A 19,728-nucleotide genomic window follows, 5' to 3' on the forward strand; every position below is an offset into this window, starting at 1 on the left:
AGGAACGGCTGCAGGCGATCGACGGACGGCTGGACGGCCTGGTTTCCAACGGCCTGCCGCAAGCGTCGCAGCCACTGCTGGCGCAGCCAGCCAGCGCTGCCGCCGACACCGTGGCGCCTGAGAGAGGTCTGCGGCAGCCGAGCGCTGCAAAGGAGGGCCGGGCGAAGCGGCACGCGCGCGGGAGCGCGTCGGCGGCGGGGTGTGAGGGCGAGCGCCGCCCGTACCACGTGCTGCTCACCGCGCAGGACTCGCTCTACCACACCACCCACGGGACTGAACCCGCATTGGATTCGGGACTGTGGAGGTATGGGACTGTAGGACTCGCTCTACCAGGCGTGGCAGACGCGGATCATGTACTACCACTACCAGCGCCAGAGAGCGGCCGACCCGTGCGGCGAGGTGGGAGGCTTCACGCGGATGCTGAACTCGGCGACGTGGCGGCCGGGCGATGATGTGACGCCGTGTTTCTTTTTCGAGCTCGTACTTCTTTGTTTAGGCGACGGGGCGGCCGGACGCGCTTATGGCAGCGATCCCCACCGTCCTCGCCTGGGACTGTGAACAGCGTCTCTTCACACCTGCAGCTGTGAGCAGGCTGAGATCCCCACCGTCCTCGCCTGGGACTGTGAACAGCGTCTCTTCACACCTGCAGCTGTGAGCAGGCTGAGATCCCCACCGTCCTCGCCTGGGACTGTGAACAGCGTCTCTTCACACCTGCAGCTGTGAGCAGGCTGAGATCCCCACCGTCCTCGCCTGGGACTGTGAACAGCGTCTCTTCACACCTGCAGCTGTGAGCAGGCTGAGATCCCCACCGTCCTCGCCTGGGACTGTGAACAGCGTCTCTTCACACCTGCAGCTGTGAGCAGGCTGAGATCCCCACCGTCCTCGCCTGGGACTGTGAACAGCGTCTCTTCACACCTGCAGCTGTGAGTAGGCTGAGATCCCCACCGTCCTCGTCGACCAGCTGACCCCCGGCAGCGGCTGCCGCGAGGGAGGCGACAGTTGCGACTCTGGCCCCAGATCAAAAGAAGTACATGCCGCCAAACAGGCGTTTCTTTTCTCTAGGCGACAGTTGCGACTCTGGCCCCACCGACAAAACGAAACACGTGCGGCGCGGCGCACGCGTCTTTCTTTTTATCGAGGCGACACGTGCGACTTTGGCTTCCCTGTGATGAACCGGCCGCACGGCGTCGCGCAGCTGCTCGCCAAGATGGGGCGCGGCGAAGTGCCGCAGATCGTCGAGGAGTCACACCCGCAGCACGGAGTCGCCCTCGCCTTCTGTTTCTTTGTCCAGCGCGGATTTCTTTTTTATAGGACTACGTCCTCATCACGGAGACGGGCCGCGTCCTCCCCTCGCCAGCTCTGTGCTCCGTTGGACTGCGCGTCTTTCTTTTTTTAGGAGACGGACCACGTCTTCCTGCGCCCGCTGCCCAACCGCGCCACGCCCGATCGGCCGGTGCGCGACCCCAGTGCTGCAGTCGACGTGTGAACAGCGTCGCTTCACACCTGCAGCCGTGGACAGGTCTGCTACCCCTTCGGGTACATGAAGGCTGTGAGCAGCGTCTCTTCACACCTGCAGCCGTGGACAGGTCTGCTACCCCTTCGGGTACATGAAGGCTGTGAGCAGCGTCTCTTCACACCTGCAGCCGTGGACAGGTCTGCTACCCCTTCGGATACATGAAGGCTGTGAACAGCGTCTCTTCACACCTGCAGCCGTGGACAGGTCTGCTACCCCTTCGGGTACATGAAGGCTGTGAGCAGCGTCTCTTCACACCTGCAGCCGTGGACAGGTCTGCTACCCCTTCGGGTACATGAAGGCTGTGAACAGCGTCTCTTCACACCTGCAGCCGTGGACAGGTCTGCTACCCCTTCGGATACATGAAGGCTGTGAACAGCGTCTCTTCACACCTGCAGCCGTGGACAGGTCTGCTACCCCTTCGGGTACATGAAGGCTGTGAGCAGCGTCTCTTCACACCTGCAGCGGTGGACAGGTCTGCTACCCCTTCGGATACATGAAGGCTGTGAACAGCGTCTCTTCACACCTGCAGCCGTGGACAGGTCTGCTACCCCTTCGGATACATGAAGGCTGTGAGCAGCGTCTCTTCACACCTGCAGCTGTGGACAGGTCTGCTACCCCTTCGGGTACATGAAGGCTGTGAGCAGCGTCTCTTCACACCTGCAGCTGTGGACAGGTCTGCTACCCCTTCGGGCACATGAAGGCTGTGAGCAGCGTCTCTTCACACCTGCAGCCGTGGACAGGTCTGCTACCCCTTCGGGTACATGAAGGCCGAGGCGCCCGAGCTGCGCCCCATCGTCTCGCGCTACGGCTTCGACCCGTCGGTCGTCGACCCTTGCGGGCCCTCGCCGGTGATACCGCACCACGCACGGGACCGAACCCACGCTGGGTTCGGTACTCTGGAGGTGCGGTACTAGGTGCTGATCCACCTGCCGCTGCTGCGGCGCCTCACGCCGGGCTGGCTCCGCCCCCCCTTTGCGCTCACGCCCTCGATAAAAAAGAAGTTCGGAAGCCGTGTGGTACTTCTGTTTCTAGGCTCCGCCTCTCCTTTGCGCTCACGCCCTCAATAAAAAGAATTGCCGACGCCGAGCGTCCCTCTGTTTTAGGCTCCGCCCCTCCTTTGCGCTCACGCCCTCGATAAAAAAGAAGTTCGGAAGCTGTGTGCGTCCTTCTGTTTCTAGGCTCCGCCTCTCCTTTGCACTCAAGCGAGACGACGAGGCCAGCCGCGTGTTCGGGTGGGTGCTCGAGATGGGGCTGCACCCACCTAGAACCTTCTAGGAGCCTTCTAGGAACCTTCTAGGTGGGTGCTCGAGATGTGGGGCTACACCCTTGCCGCTGCCCAACTCGGCGTGCGCCACGAGGTGGTGGAGCAGCTGCAGCAGGAGCACCCACCTAGAAGGTTCCTAGAAGGCTCCTAGAAGGTTCTAGCGCCACGAGGTGGTGGAGCAGCTGCAGCAGGAGCTGTCGCCGAGAGGGGGAGAGGGGGGGGGGGGGGGATTGGTTGCCGGAGGACGCACGGCATGGAAGCGCACATGTCAAAGCCCAGGGAGGGGGTAGCGCTGTGCCGAGGCACTCTGCGCTGAGATGCCCCGACGGATCCCCCCCCCCCCCCTCTCAACCCCCAGACGGTGTAGCGCACATGGAGCCGTGTTTAACTCTGTCTCTTCACACCTCCAGCTGTGAACAGGAGCCGTCGTCGCTCTGGCACACGGAGCTCGACGGCGAGCCAGACACCACTACACCTCGCCGTGAACGGCGTCTCCTCACACATCCAGCTGTGAACAGGCGAGCCAGACACCACTACACCTCGCCGTGAACGGCGTCTCTTCACACATCCAGCTGTGAACAGGCGAGCCCTACATCTACCACTACACCTCGCCGTGAACGGCGTCTCTTCACACATCCAGCTGTGAACAGGCGAGCCCTACATCTACCACTACACCTCGCCGTGAACGGCGTCTCTTCACACATCCAGCTGTGAACAGGCGAGCCGTACATCTACCACTACACCTTCGGGCTCGAGTTTACGACCGACGGCCTGTCCGCACACACTAGAAGCGCGACGCGTGCTCTTGTATTCCAAGTAGCGCCCGAGAGGACACGCCCTCCATACTCCGCTGCGCACGACGCCTATACCGCACCACCCACGCGACTGAACCCACGCGGCACGGAGGGGGGGGTACGGGGGAGATACGGGGGAGATACGGGGGAGATACGGGGGAGATACGGGGGGGGGAGACGGGGAGATGTGGGGAGATACCACGCTGCACGCGGCGTGCGGCCGTCTTGACTCGCGGACGTTTGCATGTTCGCGGGCCCGTCACGCTGGATTCGTTACTCTGGAGGTATGGTACTAGGCCGGTCACGGGGGTCGGGGAGTGGTCGCTCGACAAGAGGCACTTTATGAACCGCTACCCGAGCAAGGCACTCGAGCCTCCGCCAAAGTGCGCCGGCCTCAAGCAAAGACAGAGTTCGATACAGAAACGAAGGAGCAAAGCATGAAGACAGAGAGAAGGTCAACCGTCGCACTCCCCCGAGATCCCTCACAAAGAGGGGAGTCAGGGACCTCCGCCCCCTCACCACCCCCCCGCCACTGCCCGAGCTAGCGGCTCGAGTCGCCGCCAAAGTACGCCGAAGAGAGATTGAGATGCCCCTCAGAGGCATGACTGTGAGCGCCTCCAACATCAGACGCTCCACCATCAGACGCTTCGACGCGCATAGCAGCATCTCGAAGTGGTCGAGTGCAGCCCCTACGCCCTCACAATAAGGACCGCCTCCGGAGCCAACACTGTTTAGGTGCGCCGGCCTCGCCGCGCGCACGCTGCACGCGAAGTTCGCCGAGGCGGCGCAGGCGCTGCCGGACTGGCCTGAGGGCGGCAAGGGTGCCACGGGCTGGGCGAGCGGGGGAAAGGTGCGGCCGGCCGGTGATACCGCACCACCCACACGGGACCGAACCCACACTGGGTTCGAGACTCTGGCGGTATGGGACTAGGGCCTGCCGGCGCCGCTCAGCGACGAGGCGCTCGCGGAGTCGGAGCTCGCAATCTCGCTGGTCGAGATTAGCCGAGATCCGCCGAGATTAGCGGAGAGTATCGGAGCTCGCAATCTCGCTGGTCGAGATTAGTCGAGATCCGCCGAGGTCGTCGAGAGTAGAAAGGGTTAGCCGAGATTAGCCGAGAGTAGAAAGGGTTAGCCGAGATTAGCCGAGATTAGCCGAGATTAGCCGAGACTAGCCGAGGCGAGTAGTCGTGGCGAGTAGACGTGGAGCTTTCTCGGAAGTGTCTCTCTGAGCCGTCCCTGCGGTCCCTCTGAGCCACACCACACCAGACTTAATTAGTCAATCGACGAAGCGCCCCTGAGTCACTCCGCTAATGAACTGGCCGATGAATACGTTGATGAAGCGCCCCTGAGTCACGAGCAGGTGCGGCGCGGCGCGTGGAGCTGGGCGGGCAGCAAGAAGCCGCTGCTCTTCTACAAGGTAGCTCATCGGCTAGTGTAGTGAACCACTAATTAAATATCGAATCAACTGACCAGAAGCCGCTGTGCTTGTACAAGGAAGCTCATCGGCTAGTGAACCACTAATTAACGATCGAATCAACTTTCCAGAAGCCGCTGCGCTTTTACAAGGAAGCTCACCCGCTAGTCATTTAGTGACTCCACTCTCGAAGTCACTCACCCCGCTGCTGCTGTCGCACAAGGGCGGGCGCGCCGCTACGCCCTGGGGCTCCGCCCGATGGGGGCTCGAGCTGGACGGCGCCGTCCGGCTCCACCTCGGCCAGGCAAGCGGCCGGCTCCCCTGCCACCCGCACGCACACGCCATCCCTTCACAGGCCTTCCCCCCCCGGCCTCCCCCCCCCCCCCCCCCCGACCCCCTCTCACCACTGCCACCACCACCACCACCCCCACCACCGCCGCCACCACCCCCACACGCTACACACCCCTCCCACTGCAGCCTCCGCCTGGCCCCTCCGCCCTCCTTCGACCGCGCATCTCGGCTCATCTCGGCGCATCTCGGCTCATCTCGGCGCATCTCGGCTCATCTCGGCACATCTCGGCTCATCTCGGCTCATCTCGGCTCATCTCGGCGCATCTCGGCTCATCTCGGCTCATCTCGGCTCATCTCGGCTCATCTCGGCACATCTCGGCTCACCTCCCGCCCCGCAGGCGTGCGGCTCGTGGCTGCTCCGCTTCAGCGGCGCACGCTTCGAGGCCACCTCACACACAAACACACGCACGCACGCACGCACGCACACACTCACGCACGCACACACGCACGCACGCACACACGCACACACACTCGCTCACCCACGCGCACCGGGCCGTTTGCACCTTCACGCACGTGCGGGCGCCAGTCGTCTAGACGTGGAGTCGCGAGGGACTAGCCCGGCCTTTCCTCCCCCGCCGCCGCGCGCGCGTGTGTGTGTGTGTGTGTGTGTGTGTGGAGACGGCGACCCCCCTCCCCCTCAGGCCACCTCGTCCGCCGGCCACGCGACCTCGGGCGAGCGCCTCCTCCCCGCCGCCGCCGCCGGCGCAGCGAGCACCTCCGCCTTCGACTGGCTGGTTGGGTCGGGTCCGTGGGGCGTGGACCGGCGTCGCGCCTCTCGCTGTGAACGGCGTCTCTTCACACACCCAGCTGTGAACAGGTCCGTGGGCGTGGACCGGCGTCGCGCCGCTCGGCGGCTTCGACGACGGCAGGCTGCTCACTCATGAAACCGTCCGTCGATCTTCAGTGATTCATTCACTTTAGGCTCCTTCAAGGACAACGGCCTGGCCGCGCCGTGTTTCTTTCTCCAGGCCGTACTTCCGTCTTATATAGGCTTCTTCGAGGACGGCAGCCTGGTCACGCCGTGGGGCGACGGGACGTGGGGTGAGCACCCGAGCGCAAGCGGCGCAATCTTTGCGAACTTTGTGGGGCAGGAGCAGCACCGCGCCCCCCCCGCAATCTCGGGGGTTTACGGCGATCCGTCTCGGCTAATCTCGGCTCCTCTCGGCTCCCCTCGGCTCACTTCGGCTCACCTCGGCTCATCCCGGCTCCTCTCGGCTCATCTCGGCGCACCTCGGCTCCTCTCGGCCTCCTCTGGGCTGCCTCTCGGCCTCCTCTCGGCCTCCTCTCGGCGGTGTCTCGGCTCATCCCGGCTCATCTCGGCAGGAGCACACGGTCCGCTTTGGCGAGTGCTGGTCCTTCGTCTCAACGCGCAAGAGCGACGGCGAGCGCGCGGCTCGGCGGCCCTAGATGCGGGATCTCTCCCATCATCTCCCCGGATCTCCCCATATCTCCCCATATCTCCCCCCGTTTCTCGTGCCCTAGATGCGGGATATCTCCCATCATCTCCCCATATTTCCCTGTATCTCCCCGTATCTCGTGCCCTGGATGCGGGATGCGTACTCGTGTCCTCCGACGCGGTCTCCAGAGGACGCGCCTTCAGCTGTACCTCAGCCATCGTCAACGCCGTGGCGCTCGCTGTCCCGTGTCGCTCGTAGTCACACGGTGCTCGGAGTGCATGGCGCGAGTCAGACCGTCTCTCTTCACGTAAACGCACAACCCCGGGCCCCGAAATCGCAGTCTGTCTTCACACCCCGGCGTTCGGCGTACCCACGCAAGCACACACGGTGTGTACACCTGCGATGCCGTGCCGGGCTCCTGTCGTCTAGACGTGGAGTCTCGAGGGTCGCCCTGGCCCCTTGCCCCGCCACCGCGTGCGTGTGGAGAAGTTCACCTCACCTCACCTCACACTGCAGGTGGGCGGCGGCAAGATCGACGCCGAGCCAAAGGAGTGCCCCGAGCTGGCCGCCCCACACGCGTGAGAGGGAGGTCGCGCGCTGGTGAGTGTCTTGGGGCGGGGGGTGGCGGAGGGTGGAGGTTGCGCGGGGGGTGCACGGGGGCGCTACCCGGCGGCTCGCGGCGGGTTCTGAGCGGTGGACGAGATTCTATCAGAAAGGACAAAGATTGCTGCTGGTCCCAGCAATGCGGATGAAGTCCAGTGTTTTTTGTGTGCTGTACGACTCTGTTACTGTTTTTCACGCACTGACGGTCTACGAAATTGCACAAGACCCGCACCCGCTCGCTCCCGCTCCGGCGTGGGGAGTGCCAGGCGGGGCGGCGAGCGGAGCGGGGTGACCCTCTGATCTCTCGCCTCGCTGCCGTGCGGCGCTGCATGGGCGCGGCTAGCTCTACGCGGGCGCACATTGTACTCGACAGCCGAGCAATCTCTGACCGTCGAGTCGATGCGTCGCCTGCGCCGTAAGCGTACACAACGCCGCCGCTGCCTGCACTCCTCCCGTTGACGAGGGTCAGCCCCCGCAGGGTGAAGCTGCAATCACCCGAGAGGTAAAAGAGCCCGGTCTGTTCCTGGCCGTCGAGCGTCGCGCCCTCGCCGCTGCTGGCGACGGTCACGTTGATGTCGGAGCCGCAGCTGATCTGGCTGCCCAGCTTGAAGTCTGCCCTGGACGGCAGGTAGATTGCGACGTCGGCTTGCGAAGTAGCAGCCTCCGTGATCAGGGAGCGGAGCTTAGCCTCGCTCGACGCGGCGACAAAGTCCGGGGAGAGCGGCGGCAGAGGCGGGGGCGGCGACAGAGGCGGCAGCGACGGAGGCGACGGAGGGGCAAGCGGCGGCGACGGATAATGTTGTAGGTTGTATGCACCGCTGCTCGACGATAATGTGTTAGCACGTGCCGGCCGAGAGCGACACGTCCAGTACGGTTCGCGTACCGCAATCGCCACAATCGTCGCAGTTGCTTACTTCTGACCCACAGAGAGAGTGAAGACTCTCAGCCACGTGTCAAAGTTCGAGCCACACGAGTTGAAAGTGTGGATGCCCGAGGCGCAGGCAGGCGCAAAAGGTATGGACGGCATCCGGGGCTGCGTTACCGAATGCGTCCTCGTGCAGTGTCCGCAGCATCGCTTGAGTACTCGAAGGCTGCGAATTCAAGGCGTGTGCACGGCAGAGAGAGAGAGAGAGAGAGAGAGAGAGAGAGAGAGAGAGAGAGAGAGAGAGAGAGAGAGAGAGAGAGAGAGAGAGAGAGAGAGAGAGAGAGAGAGAGAGAGAGAGAGAGAGAGAGAGAGAGAGAGAGAGAGAGAGAGAGCAGTAATCCGTGTCGTCTTGAGCACTGGTCGGTATCCAGCATCTGAGAGCACGATTGCCAACCGCGTGGCCCCCTCCTTGGCGGCGCCCACCTTGGCCTGCGCCTCTTCTGCACGACCCTCGCCCGCCGACATCGCCTCGGCCGCCGCCTCGGCCGCCTCGGCCGCCTCCTTCTCGCGCGCGCGCGCCGCCTGCAGCGCGCCGCGCGCCGCCTCGAGCGCGGTGTGCAGCGCCGCCTCGGCCTGCTCGTGCCGTGCCACGGCGCGGGAGAGGTGGTGGATCTCGAGGCGCAGGTGCGCGCCCTTGGCCGCCTCGAGGCGGAGCCGGCACGCCTCGAGCTCCTCCGCCGCGTCGAGCGCCGGCGAGCGCCTCGTGCGCTCGGCGCAGGCGCGGCTGAGCGAGGCACCGAGGGCGGCGAAGCTAGCGCGGAGCCTCCCGACCGTCGCTGCCTCGGCCTCGACGCCTCGACGTAGGTGGGCCGTCCGCGCAAAGTCCTCGATGAAGCAGAGCAGCTCGAGCGGCGTCTGCTGCGCGATGGACGCGCACGCGCTCTGCTGAACGACAAAAGTGTCTGGCCGATCGACGTGGTCGAGCTGGAGCTCGCGGAGCAGCAGAGCCTTGAGCTCGGATCGGCGCGCCACGCGCACCTCGCACTGGTCGCAGGGCCATGGAAGCTGATCGTGCTCGACGCCCGGCCCGAGGCCGTCGGCGGGCGCGATGGCGCGCCTCTGCACGCAGAGCGTGCCGGCCCCGCTGCGTGCGCGGAAGACGCAGCTGACGGCACAAGCGACGCCGTCGTCGCGGCCCGTGCGGTTGACCAGAGCCTTGAGATTTTGCGCCCGCATCGAGCGGAGGTCGAGCCCAATGTCGCGGGGGAAGGTGACTGCACCAAAACCCGCGAAGAGTTGAGAAGGGAACTCGAGATTGGCCTTCGCCGCATTTAGATATCGTGTCCAGTGGTCGAATTGTTGTCGGCGGGCCGAATGTCGTTTCACCTCTGTCGTTGGTCCCAGAGGCGGGGTCAGCGTGGTTGTGGGAGAGCCCTGCAATCGGCCCGCGCGTGTGCCGCGTGGGCCCGTGTCCATGAACAAAACTACCCATATAGCGAGCTCGTCCGAGGCGAGTCCGTGGGTGGAGACCAACCCTCCAGTGGAGAGAGCAGTCCGGGCTGGTCGGATCCGTCTTCCTCCTCGAGACGACGGCGCTGCTGCTGCACGAGGCCGACTGGTGGGGGCACGTCTTCATCCACAGACTCGCGCGGCGAGGCGTCGTCACCTTTGCCGACGCGGTGCCGTTCTACGGCAAGGTGCTCCTGCCGCTGCTCACGCTCTTGCCAATGGCCTGCCTCTTCGCGTACCGTCACGACGACGTGAGCTTCTGGGAGCTCTTTTTGGATTGGCAATAATTGCTTATCAATCAAGAAATGTGGGTGCTCCTCCGCCTTGCGTTTGTTTTCATAACATCGAACGAGCTCAAAAGAAATATGCTACTCGCAGAATGGTATGGCCATTTTTTCTCACAGAAAGAAGTGAAAAAGAATAACAACGTGTCTCTCTCAAAAGGAATTTAATAACAATCGCCGCGCCGCACGTTTTGCGCACGACATCGCGCAACCGATCAGACCTGCTGCTGCACCGACGACGCCTCGCCTCCAGAGACGTCGCGCGCCTCCGCAGAGCTGCGGCTGCTCATCTTGGCGAACACCCGGCTGAGTCCGCCAAGGCTGCGCTTCGCGAGACTGGTGCTGCCCTCAACGACGCTGCCTGAAGCGAGGAGGCCCGCCCGCGACCGAGCGGGGGTCGCGCCTAGGCTCTTTGCCAGAAGGACGAGCGACACCTGCGGGCAGGGACCCGCCCCTCGTCACGAAACGCTCGATGCGGGGGAGAGCTCGCTGTGTGTGAGAGAGGGGCGCGCGCGCCTTGCGGTGGTGGCCGGGGAAGCAAGATTTTGCCAGGTCCTTGTAGAGTCCGCCGGCGATGAGCTCCTGCGGCGTTGGGGGGGGAGAGGGTTGGGGAGGAGGGGTGGCGGGACAGGCGCCACGTTGAGACATTCGCTCCTGCGGCGTGACTTCGAAAAACCTCGAGAACTGGCAGCCGCCGAGCGCGGGGTCGTTCTCGTGCGCCATGACGATCTTCAGCCTGTCCTGGCGCGCCTGCTTGACCTGCTCGGCCAGCCGCTCGTCGCTGACGAAGCTGTCCTCGTTGAGGTAGAGCAGCAAGTGCGTCGCGCTGGCCGGCCGATCATCGCTGGTGCAGATCGTGAGACCGGCGGTCTCACGATCTGGGGCAAAGGCGGCGGCGATCTCATCGGCCAGCGCCAGCGACCCCGCGTTGGCTGGCGAGGCCCAGAGCGTGCACGGTTTGGAAAAGGCGAGCGACTGGCTCTCGAGCTCACCCGACACGCAGAGCGGAAGGGAGGTCCTGTCCAGAAAGTTGGGCGAGCAGAGGAGCACCGCCTAGGTTGGTTCGAGTGGGGTTGGCCGGGAGGTAGAGTGAGAGAACGGAGCTGGTTGTGGCCGGCGGCGCCTCGGCGATGATCTTGAGGGAGATGAGCTGAAACTCATCGATGCGATACCAAATCGTGAGCGGCCAGTCGTTGTCAAAGATGGCCGGCTGCAGGTCCTCGGGGCACTCGTCGCGCAGCGCCTGGAGCGTCCCGCCGCCCTTTTCAGGGTCCGCTTCTTGGACGAGGACCAGCGGCTTGTCCTTCTCGAGCGACGAGCGGACCTCTCGGAGGCAGTTCTGTGGCGCGGGCGAGGCGGCAGTTCTTGGGGCCAGGGTGCGGTAGAGGCGGGGTGGGAGGAAGAGGCGAGCCTTGGAGCGGAAGTAGCCCTGCGAGAGGAAGAAGAGGATGACCTGCGAGCTCTGAATGTACTCCTCCAGCGCCCCGATATCCTTGAGATCATCTACCTATGAGCACACCGCGGTGCGTCAGGGGGGCTCTTTGTGTAGCTTAAGCAGCGCTGATGAGCATGTGCGCGCGTCGAGAAAGACTTTGATGTCCGGCAGCAGCTGCTCGAGCTCACCCTTGATGACCTTGACGGCGTCTTGACCGGTCGACCTATTCGTTTGGGTGAGGGGCGGGGATCACGCCGGCTGTTTTCGCTCCCTCTTCTCCCTCCATGACTCACCAGATGTGGCTGTTGAAGAGGTGCCACGTGAGGCCCATCGCGATGCTCAGCTCGGGGGGCTGCTTGGTCGAGACGAGTCGGATCGTGGGGATCTTGGCGACACGACGGGCGGCGACGATGGCGCCGACGAGGAAGAAGGCGAGCACGACTGCAACGAGGATGATCATCGAGTCGACAATCACATTGAGGCTGCGGAAGCCGAGGACATCGGCGGGATCTGCTCCCTGGTACCGCTCCTGGATGCCGAGGAAGGTGGTGCTCCAGTTGGTGCCGAGGAAGAGGAGGAGGAGCACGAGGCTCGTGGCGACGGCGAGCACGTTGTCCTCGACCCGCTTGTACGGCCGCACGACGGCGAGCGCGACGGCGTAGCATGAGCAGATGAGCGTCGCCACCACGAGGCGAACAAAGGCTCGCTCCTCCGGGATCAGCAGCACGAAGCCAGTCAGCACGAGCTTGCGCGCCAGCTCGACCGCCTCCCACCAGTACCAGGTCTTCTCGTACTCCCGGTGCAGGAAGCCGGTGGCCCGCGTCAGAGCATTCGGCGACTTGGCCTGCAGCGGCTTGTAGCAAGCGGCGAGGAGCGACGTGAAGAGGACCAGCGAGCCGGCGGGCCAGAGGACGATGAAACCGGTGGCGAGGGTGGTGATGGGTCCGTGATCGTCGGAGCCGCACTCGACGCTCGCGTCCTGCCGCATGTAGGAGACCTGCTCTAGCTCCTCGCCGGGCGGAGAGGTGGTGTAGGCCTATCAGCAGAAACTTACGAGGACTGAGGGATGTGGTGTTGTGAGCAACGGCAGTCATCAGCTGTGAGAGGGCGCCTGGCACGACCAGGAGCGGAAGATGGAGGCGCTGATGGAGGGCACGAAGCAGAAGACGAGCACGAGGCCCGCCGGCGTGAGGTCGAGGAGGCCGAGGGCCGCCTCCGCGTACCACGGCCTCTCGCGCGGCGCCGGGGCGGCGCGCCAGCGATAGAGCCGCAGACTTATCCCCGCGATCATTAGCAGGGCGATGAGGGCGACGGGGGAGAGGGCGATGGCGAGGAGTCGCATACCGTAGCCGAGGCACTGCTCCGGCAGGAAAAAGCCAGACCAGTCGACGGAAATCACGTTGGCCAAGTTGTCCGTCCAGCCCGTGTACTTGTCCGGCAGCCGCGCGGAGTAGGTGGAGGACAAGACGGTGCTGATCTGATAGAAGCCAAACAGGATCTTGACCTTGGCCGTCATTCCGACCCCGACGTAGTACTTGACGGAGCGGTCTGCGAAGCGGAGGATCGGGCCGATGATGCGCTTCTTCCGCCAGGCCGTCATGCTGTAGGCCCACGCCGCGAGGCCGCAAGCGACGCAGAGGCCGAGGACGAGGCCGGCGATGCGGCCCGCCGCCGCGCCGCGCGGAGCGCATACTTCGCAGGTGTCGCCGTCGACGAGGCGGTGCTTCTCCGCGGCGCAGAGCTGGCACTCGGGTCCTTTGAAGTCCGACGCGCAGTACTCTGAGCCCGCCTCCACCATCCTCCGGCCTCTCGCCACCGGCTCGCTGCCGGCGCATCGCTTCTTGCCGGCATTGGCATTGCCACCAAAGAGGCGGCACTCTGTCAGCACCGCGGAGGAGGGGCTGGCGCGCCAGAAGCCGCGCAGGAGGACGAGGGAAGAAAGGGTGGTGTTGTCCGGGCAGGCAGCGTTCGGCGGGCACGGCTTGCAGTACTCGGTGGGGGAGGTCAAGACGTCCCCTGGGTCGGCCGAGGTGTTCCGCAGATAGTAGTCGTCCATGCAGATAGAGCAGATGGTGCTGCCGCTGACCGAGCTGAGGGGATGCGGACATAGATTGCAGAGGCTTTGGCCAGCGTTGGCGGCGTAACGGCCAGCCTCGCACGCGTCGCATGCGTCGCTGCCTTGACCCGACGAGGTGCCGGGAGGGCAAGGCGCGCACTTGGACTGACCCTCTTTCGCGGCGAAAGTGCCAGGCGAGCACGGCGTCGGCTCGATGTTGCCCGTGGAGCAGGCGCTGCCGGCGGGGCAGGCCGTGCACTCACCCGCGGCGGTGAGGTTTGTTGCGTTCGAGTAGCTGCCAGCCTCGCACGGCAGCGGCGCCGACGCGCCCGGCTCGCAGTAGCTGCCTTTCTCACACGCGCGGCAGCCTGCAGCGCCCGTGTCGTGCTGGTAGGTCCCGCCCTCGCACGGCTCGCACTCGGAGAGGCCGCCCGTGACAGCGAAGCTACCCTTTGCGCACGGCGTCTGCTGCGTCGAGCCCGTGGTGGCGAAGTGGCCCGGCGAGGCGTCGGTGCACTCGCCCGCGTCGGTGAGGTTGGTGGCGCTCGAGTAGCTGCCAGCCTCGCACGGCAGCGGCGCCGCGGCGCCCGGCTCGCAGTAGCTGCCTTCCTCGCACGCGAGGCAGTCCGACGCGCCGGTGTCGTGCTGGTAGGTCCCGCCTTCGCACGGCTCGCACGCGGAGAGGCCGCCCGTGGCGGCGTAGCTTCCCTTGGCACACGGCGTCTGCTGCGTGGAGCCGGTGGTGGCGAAGTGGCCCGGCGAGGCGTCGGTGCACTCGCTCGCGGCGGAGAGGTTGGTGGCGCGCGAGTAGCTGCCAGCCTCGCACGGCAGCGCCGCCGCCGCGCCAACAGCGCAGTAGCCGCCCGCCTCGCACGGCTTGCACGCCGTCTGCGCCTCCGCGTCCTGGTACGTGCCGCCGGAACAGGGCGTGCACTCGCCCTGCTTGTACGCGTCCGTGTACGACCCCTTGGCGCACGCCGTCTGCTCGGTGGAGCCGGTCGTGGCGAAGTGGCCCGGCGAGGCGTCGGTGCACTCGCCCGCAGCGGTGAGGTTGGTGGCGCGCGAGTAGCTGCCAGCCTCGCACGGCAGCGCCGCCGCCGCGCCAACAGCGCAGTAGCCGCCCGCCTCGCACGGCTTGCACGCCGTCTGCGCCTCCGCGTCCTGGTACGTGCCGCCGGAACAGGGCGTGCACTCGCCCTGCCTGGTCTCGTTCGTGTACGACCCCTTGGCGCACGCCGTCTGCTGCGTCGAGCCCGTGGTGGCGAAGTGGCCCGGCGAGGCGTCGGTGCACTCGCTCGCGTCGGAGAGGTCGGTGGCGCGCGAGTAGCTGCCAGCCTCGCACGGCAGCGCCGCCGCCGCGCCAACAGCGCAGTAGCCGCCCGCCTCGCACGGCTTGCACGCCGTCTGCGCCTCCGCGTCCTGGTACGTGCCGCCGGAACAGGGCGTGCACTCGCCCTGCCTGGTCTCGTTCGTGTACGACCCCTTGGCGCACGCCGTCTGCTGCGTGGAGCCGGTGGTGGCGAAGTGGCCCGGCGAGGCGTCGGTGCACTCGCTCGCGGCGGAGAGGTTGGTGGCGCGCGAGTAGCTGCCAGCCTCGCACGGCAGCGCCGCCGCCGCGCCAACAGCGCAGTAGCCGCCCGCCTCGCACGGCTTGCACGCCGTCTGCGCCTCCTCGTCCTGATACGTGCCGCCGGCGCAGGGCGTGCACTCGCCCTGCCTGGTCTCGTTCGTGTATGACCCCTTGGCGCACGCCGTCTGCTTGGTAGAGCCGGTGGTGGCGAAGTAGCCCGGCGAGGCGTCGGTGCACTCGCTCGCGGCGGAGAGGTTGGTGGCGCGCGAGTAGCTGCCAGCCTCGCACGGCAGCGCCGCCGCCGCGCCAACAGCGCAGTAGCCGCCCGCCTCGCACGGCTTGCACGACATCTGCGCCTCCTCGTCCTGGTACGTGCCGCCGGAACAGGGCGTGCACTCGCCCTGCCTGGTCTCGTTCGTGTACGATCCCTTGGCGCACGCCGTCTGCTGCGTCGAGCCCGTGGTGGCGAAGTGACCCGGCGAGGCGTCGGTGCACTCGCTCGCGTCGGTGAGATCCGTCTTGTCCGAATAGGTACCCGCATCGCACGGCAGCGGCGCCGACGCGCCCTTGGCGCAGTACCGTCCCTTCTCGCAGTCGCGGCAGGACGTCGCGCCCGTGTCGTTCTGGTAACGGCCCGCAGGGCAGTCCGTGCACTCACTCAGCCCGGGCTCGCCGCCAAACGTCCCAGCACGGCAGCTCGCGCAGGTCTCGCTGCTGTTTGCGCCGGTGATCGGGCTAGAGGTACCGGGGGGGCACTTCTGACAGGCATCTGGTGAGCTGCTGCCCATCTTCTCGTTGTAGCTCCCCGCAGGGCAAAGCGTGAAGCCGCCGCCACAGTCGTCTGTGACTTCGCAGTATCCACCCGCTTCACACGTGTCGCATGCCGTCTGTCCGCGCTCCGCCTGGAACTCGCCAGCAGGGCACTGCATGCACGCAGCCTGGCCGGTGAGGTTCTGGTACTCCCCTGCGGCACAGTCGAGGGGCTGGATGGTGCCTGCATTCGGGCAGAAGCGTCCCGCGGGGCAGTCGGTGCAGCTGGTGGCGTTGAGCTGATCGGCGAACGTGCCGGGAGGGCACTCGTCGCAGGGGTGGACCGCGCCGGCTGTGGACTGGCTCGTCCCCGGAGAGCAAGGGATGCACGACTCGGCACTGGGGGCGCCCATATAGGGCATGTAGAAGCCCGGAGCACACGGGAGCGGTTCCGCTGTGCCCTTTGGACAAAAGTGGCCTCGCTTACACGCACCATCGCAGGAGGAGTTGGTGAGGCCGCTCCTGTTCCCGGAGTAGCCAGCAGGGCAAAGGTTGCACTCGGGAACGCTGAAGTCGCCAAAAAAGGAGCCCTTGCGCGGCATCCAGCTGCCCAAGCGGCAGTCCCAGTCTATCGGCTTGTCGGTCTGTATCGTGGCACCGTCGTTGTCGTCGCCAGCGGTGTTGCCGGTGAAGGAGGCGTCGCTGATCGAGGAGCGCGTGTTTGAAAGGTACAGCACCGAGCCTGACGAACTCGCACTGTTGTCGATGAAGTCGACACTCGCGATGGAGAGAGGCTCGCGGTTATCCCTCGCCCAGACTACGCCGCCGTCCTGCGGTTGCGAAGAGAGAGCGGGGCGTGAGGCAGCCGTGGCCCTCTTTATCTCTCGCCCCGCTGCCGTGCGTCGCTGCTGGAGTACGGCTAGCTCTACGCGGCGCACAGTGTCAGCCGAGCAGCCCGACACGGTCGAGCCGCTTATCGAGACTGCACCGCTGTTCTGATTGGCGTAGACGACGCCGCCGTCCTGCGGTTGCGAGGAGAGAGCGGGGTGAGGCAGCCGTGGCGCTCTCCACTGTCGCCCCGCTGCCGTGCGCCGCTGCAGGGGCGCGGCTAGCTCTACGCGGCGCACGTTGTCAGCACTGCAGTCCCTCACATCCGAGTCGATGATCGAGACCGCACCGCAGCTAGACGCGTAGACGACGCCGCCGTCCTGCGGTTGCGAGGAGAGAGCGGGGTGAGGCAGCCGTGGCGCTCTCCACTGTCGCCCCGCTGCCGTGCGCCGCTGCAGGGGCGCGGCTAGCTCTACGCGGCGCACGTTGTCAGCACTGCAGTCCCTCACATCCGAGTCGATTATCGAGACCGCACCGCTGTACTGCGCCCAGACGACGCCGCCGTACTGCGGTTGCGAGGAGAGAGCGGGGTGAGGCAGCCGTGGCCCTCTATATCTCTCGCCCCGCTGCCGTGCGGCGCTGCTGGAGTGCAGCTAGCTCTACGTGGCGCACAGAGCCAGCCGAGCAGCTCGTCACGTTCGAGCCGATTATCGAGACCGCACCGCTGCGAGACGCGTCGACGACGCCGCCGCCCTGCGGTTGCGAGGAGAGAGCGGGGTGACGCAGCCGTGGCCCTCTCCATCTCTCGCCCCGCTGCCGTGCGGCGCTGCAGAGCGGCTAGCTCTACGCGGCGCACCCCGTAGCCAGTAGCCCTGCAGTTCGTGATCGTCGAGTCGATGATCTCGACGTCGCCTGCGCCGTAAGCGTACACAACGCCGCCGCCCCAGTCCGCCCTCCCGTTGACGAGGGTCAGCCCCCGCAGGGTGAGGCTGCAGCCGCCCGAGATGTAAAAGAGCCTGGTCTGTCCCTGGCCGTCGAGCGTCGCGCCCTCGCCGCTGCTCGCGACGGTCACCTTGATGCTGGAGCCGCAGCTGATCTGGCTGCTCAGCTTGAAGTCTGCCCTGGGCGGCAGGTAGATTGCGACGTCGGCTTGCGAAGTAGCAGCCTCCGTGATCAGGGAGCGGAGCTGGGCCTCGCTCGACGCGGACGGCGGGGACGGCGGCGGAAGGGACGGCGGCGGCGACGGCGGCGGGACCGGCGCCTTGGCCGGAGGGTACGGCGGCGGCGACGGCGACGCGGACGGAGGCGGCGGCGACGGCGAGGCGGAGGGAGGCGGCGGCGACGGCGATGCTGAGGGCGGCGGCGGTGACGGCGATTCCGAGGGAGGCGGCAGCGACGGCGAGGCGGACGGCGGCGGCGGCGAGGGCGAGGCGGACGGAGGGGGCGGCGGAGACGGCGGTGGCGGCAATGGCGGCGGCAGCGACGGCGGCGACGGAGAGGACGGTGGCTCTGACGGCCTGCAGGTGGAGACAGGGCACGTTGTCGTGAGGGTGTAGGCACCGCTGCTCGAAGAATATCCGTCGACGATAATGTAGTAGCACGTGCCGGCCGAGAGCAACACGTCCAGTACGGTTCGCGTACCGCAATCGCCACAATCGTCGCAGTTGCTTACTTCTGACCCAGAGAGAGTGAAGACTCTCAGCCACGTGTCAAAGTTCGAGCCACACGAGTTGAAAGTGTGGATGCCCGAGGCGCAGGCGCAAAACGTATAGACGGCATCCGGGGCTGCGTTACCGATCTGGTTGCTGTAGGACGAGGTGTCACCCCCCGTGGTAAAGCCACAAGAGAGGGGTTCCACATCAGTCACTGACAGCCAGGGCGGCGGCGAAGGCGGCGGTGGCAGAAACGCCACCACGGAGGGCGGCGCTTCCGCCACAGCTCCGTCTACCAGCAGGCGGCGCAGCTCTCTCCGCTTCGTCTCCACCGGGCAGGAGCCCCGCGCCGCCGACTCGCTGGCCAAGCACCGCGCCGGCAGCATCGAGGAGGACGCCTCCAAGTCGCCAAACGGCATCAGCGCCAGGTTTCGCCTCGACCCGGCGTACTTCAGCAGGGTGCGAGCTCGGTCTCCTCGTGGAGCCATACTTTGCTCGGCGCGGATGCACTCGCCGTCGATCTCATGCGGCAGGAAGGCCGGGCGATCGATGCGTCTCATGCGCTGGCCGTTCGGACCGACACCGGCGCTCGCGTTGTTCCAGCCCCATGTGTTGCGGCCGCCGAGGTGGCGCGTGTAGACACCCTCCGTCCCTGGGAGGATCGTCGAGCACGCGCACTCCTGAAGTGCGCCATCCAGGAATCCAATATCCTCGCCGATGTCCACCTCTGGATACCCGGCCCCATCGGCCCAGAGCGAGCGGCGGAAGGTCAAGGTCCCCATATTGGGTCCTCCCCACGGATTCTCATAGTATTCGAGCGAGTTCGTTCCGACCCATGCATAAATCCGAAAGCGCAAGACGCTGGCGTCGTACTTGCCGCCGAGGATCGGGGCCACCTGCGTTGCCACGCGCGTGTCAGAGTACAGATCGTCTGAGTCCCAAGTGACGATCACGCTTCCCTGCGCTAAGCTGCATGCAACGTTGCGCTTGTAGCCCACCGAGCTGCCAGTCTCGACGTGCCGGTAAGTGACGTCCAAGTCCGGAAATCGACCGAGGACGGCAGCTATTGGCCCCACGGCGCCCGGTCCACTCTCGGCCCCGGCGCCTGGTTTGCCGCCGCTGATGTCGTCGCCCAAATCGTTGACGACAACCACCTCCAAGCGCGGATACGTCTGCCTCCTGACCTGCTCGAGTGCCAGCTTCAAGTAGCCCGCGCGGTCTGGCGTGACCAGGACGACAATGGACACGAGTTCCGTATAGCTTGGCTCGAGGAAGCGGGTCGAGGGCCGAGACACGTGCGGCAGCAAGCTCACCCGCGGGTCTTCGCCGTACGCCAACTCGTACACGCGTTCGTTGGATGGCTGAAACAGCTTCGAGAGGCTCTGGCGCTCCACCGGGCTCGTAATCTCAGTCGCGAGGAGCGGGTGCTTGCCTGCATTC

At 65.8% G+C, this 19,728-nt stretch overlaps 2 protein-coding genes across 2 annotated transcripts; one reads left to right on the forward strand and one right to left on the reverse strand.

The window, feature by feature from the left end:
• Nucleotides 1-144: 144 nt before the first annotated feature.
• On the forward strand, nucleotides 145-7,318 carry EMIHUDRAFT_453938 (hypothetical protein; the record flags this gene model as incomplete). The annotated part of the gene is made up of 17 exons (XM_005756628.1): nucleotides 145-245; nucleotides 319-429; nucleotides 497-523; nucleotides 932-992; nucleotides 1,140-1,240; nucleotides 1,312-1,329; nucleotides 1,397-1,453; nucleotides 2,257-2,364; nucleotides 2,431-2,474; nucleotides 2,695-2,748; nucleotides 2,814-2,895; nucleotides 3,201-3,234; nucleotides 3,499-3,553; nucleotides 3,871-3,957; nucleotides 4,310-4,424; nucleotides 4,935-4,991; nucleotides 7,253-7,318. The coding sequence occupies exons 2-17, from the start codon at nucleotides 352-354 to the stop codon at nucleotides 7,316-7,318; spliced, it is 1,044 nt and encodes a 347-aa protein (XP_005756685.1). The 5' UTR covers nucleotides 145-245; nucleotides 319-351.
• A 931-nt stretch (nucleotides 7,319-8,249) lies between these two features.
• Nucleotides 8,250-9,440, reverse strand: EMIHUDRAFT_221402 (hypothetical protein; the record flags this gene model as incomplete). Its single annotated transcript, XM_005756629.1, has 2 exons — nucleotides 8,250-8,391; nucleotides 8,926-9,440. The coding sequence occupies 2 exons, from the start codon at nucleotides 9,438-9,440 to the stop codon at nucleotides 8,250-8,252; spliced, it is 657 nt and encodes a 218-aa protein (XP_005756686.1).
• Between the last annotated feature and the right edge of the window lie 10,288 nt (nucleotides 9,441-19,728).

This window comes from Emiliania huxleyi, assembly GCF_000372725.1.
Source record: "Emiliania huxleyi CCMP1516 unplaced genomic scaffold EMIHUscaffold_96, whole genome shotgun sequence".
Classification (NCBI taxonomy): Eukaryota; Haptophyta; order Isochrysidales; family Noelaerhabdaceae; genus Emiliania; species Emiliania huxleyi.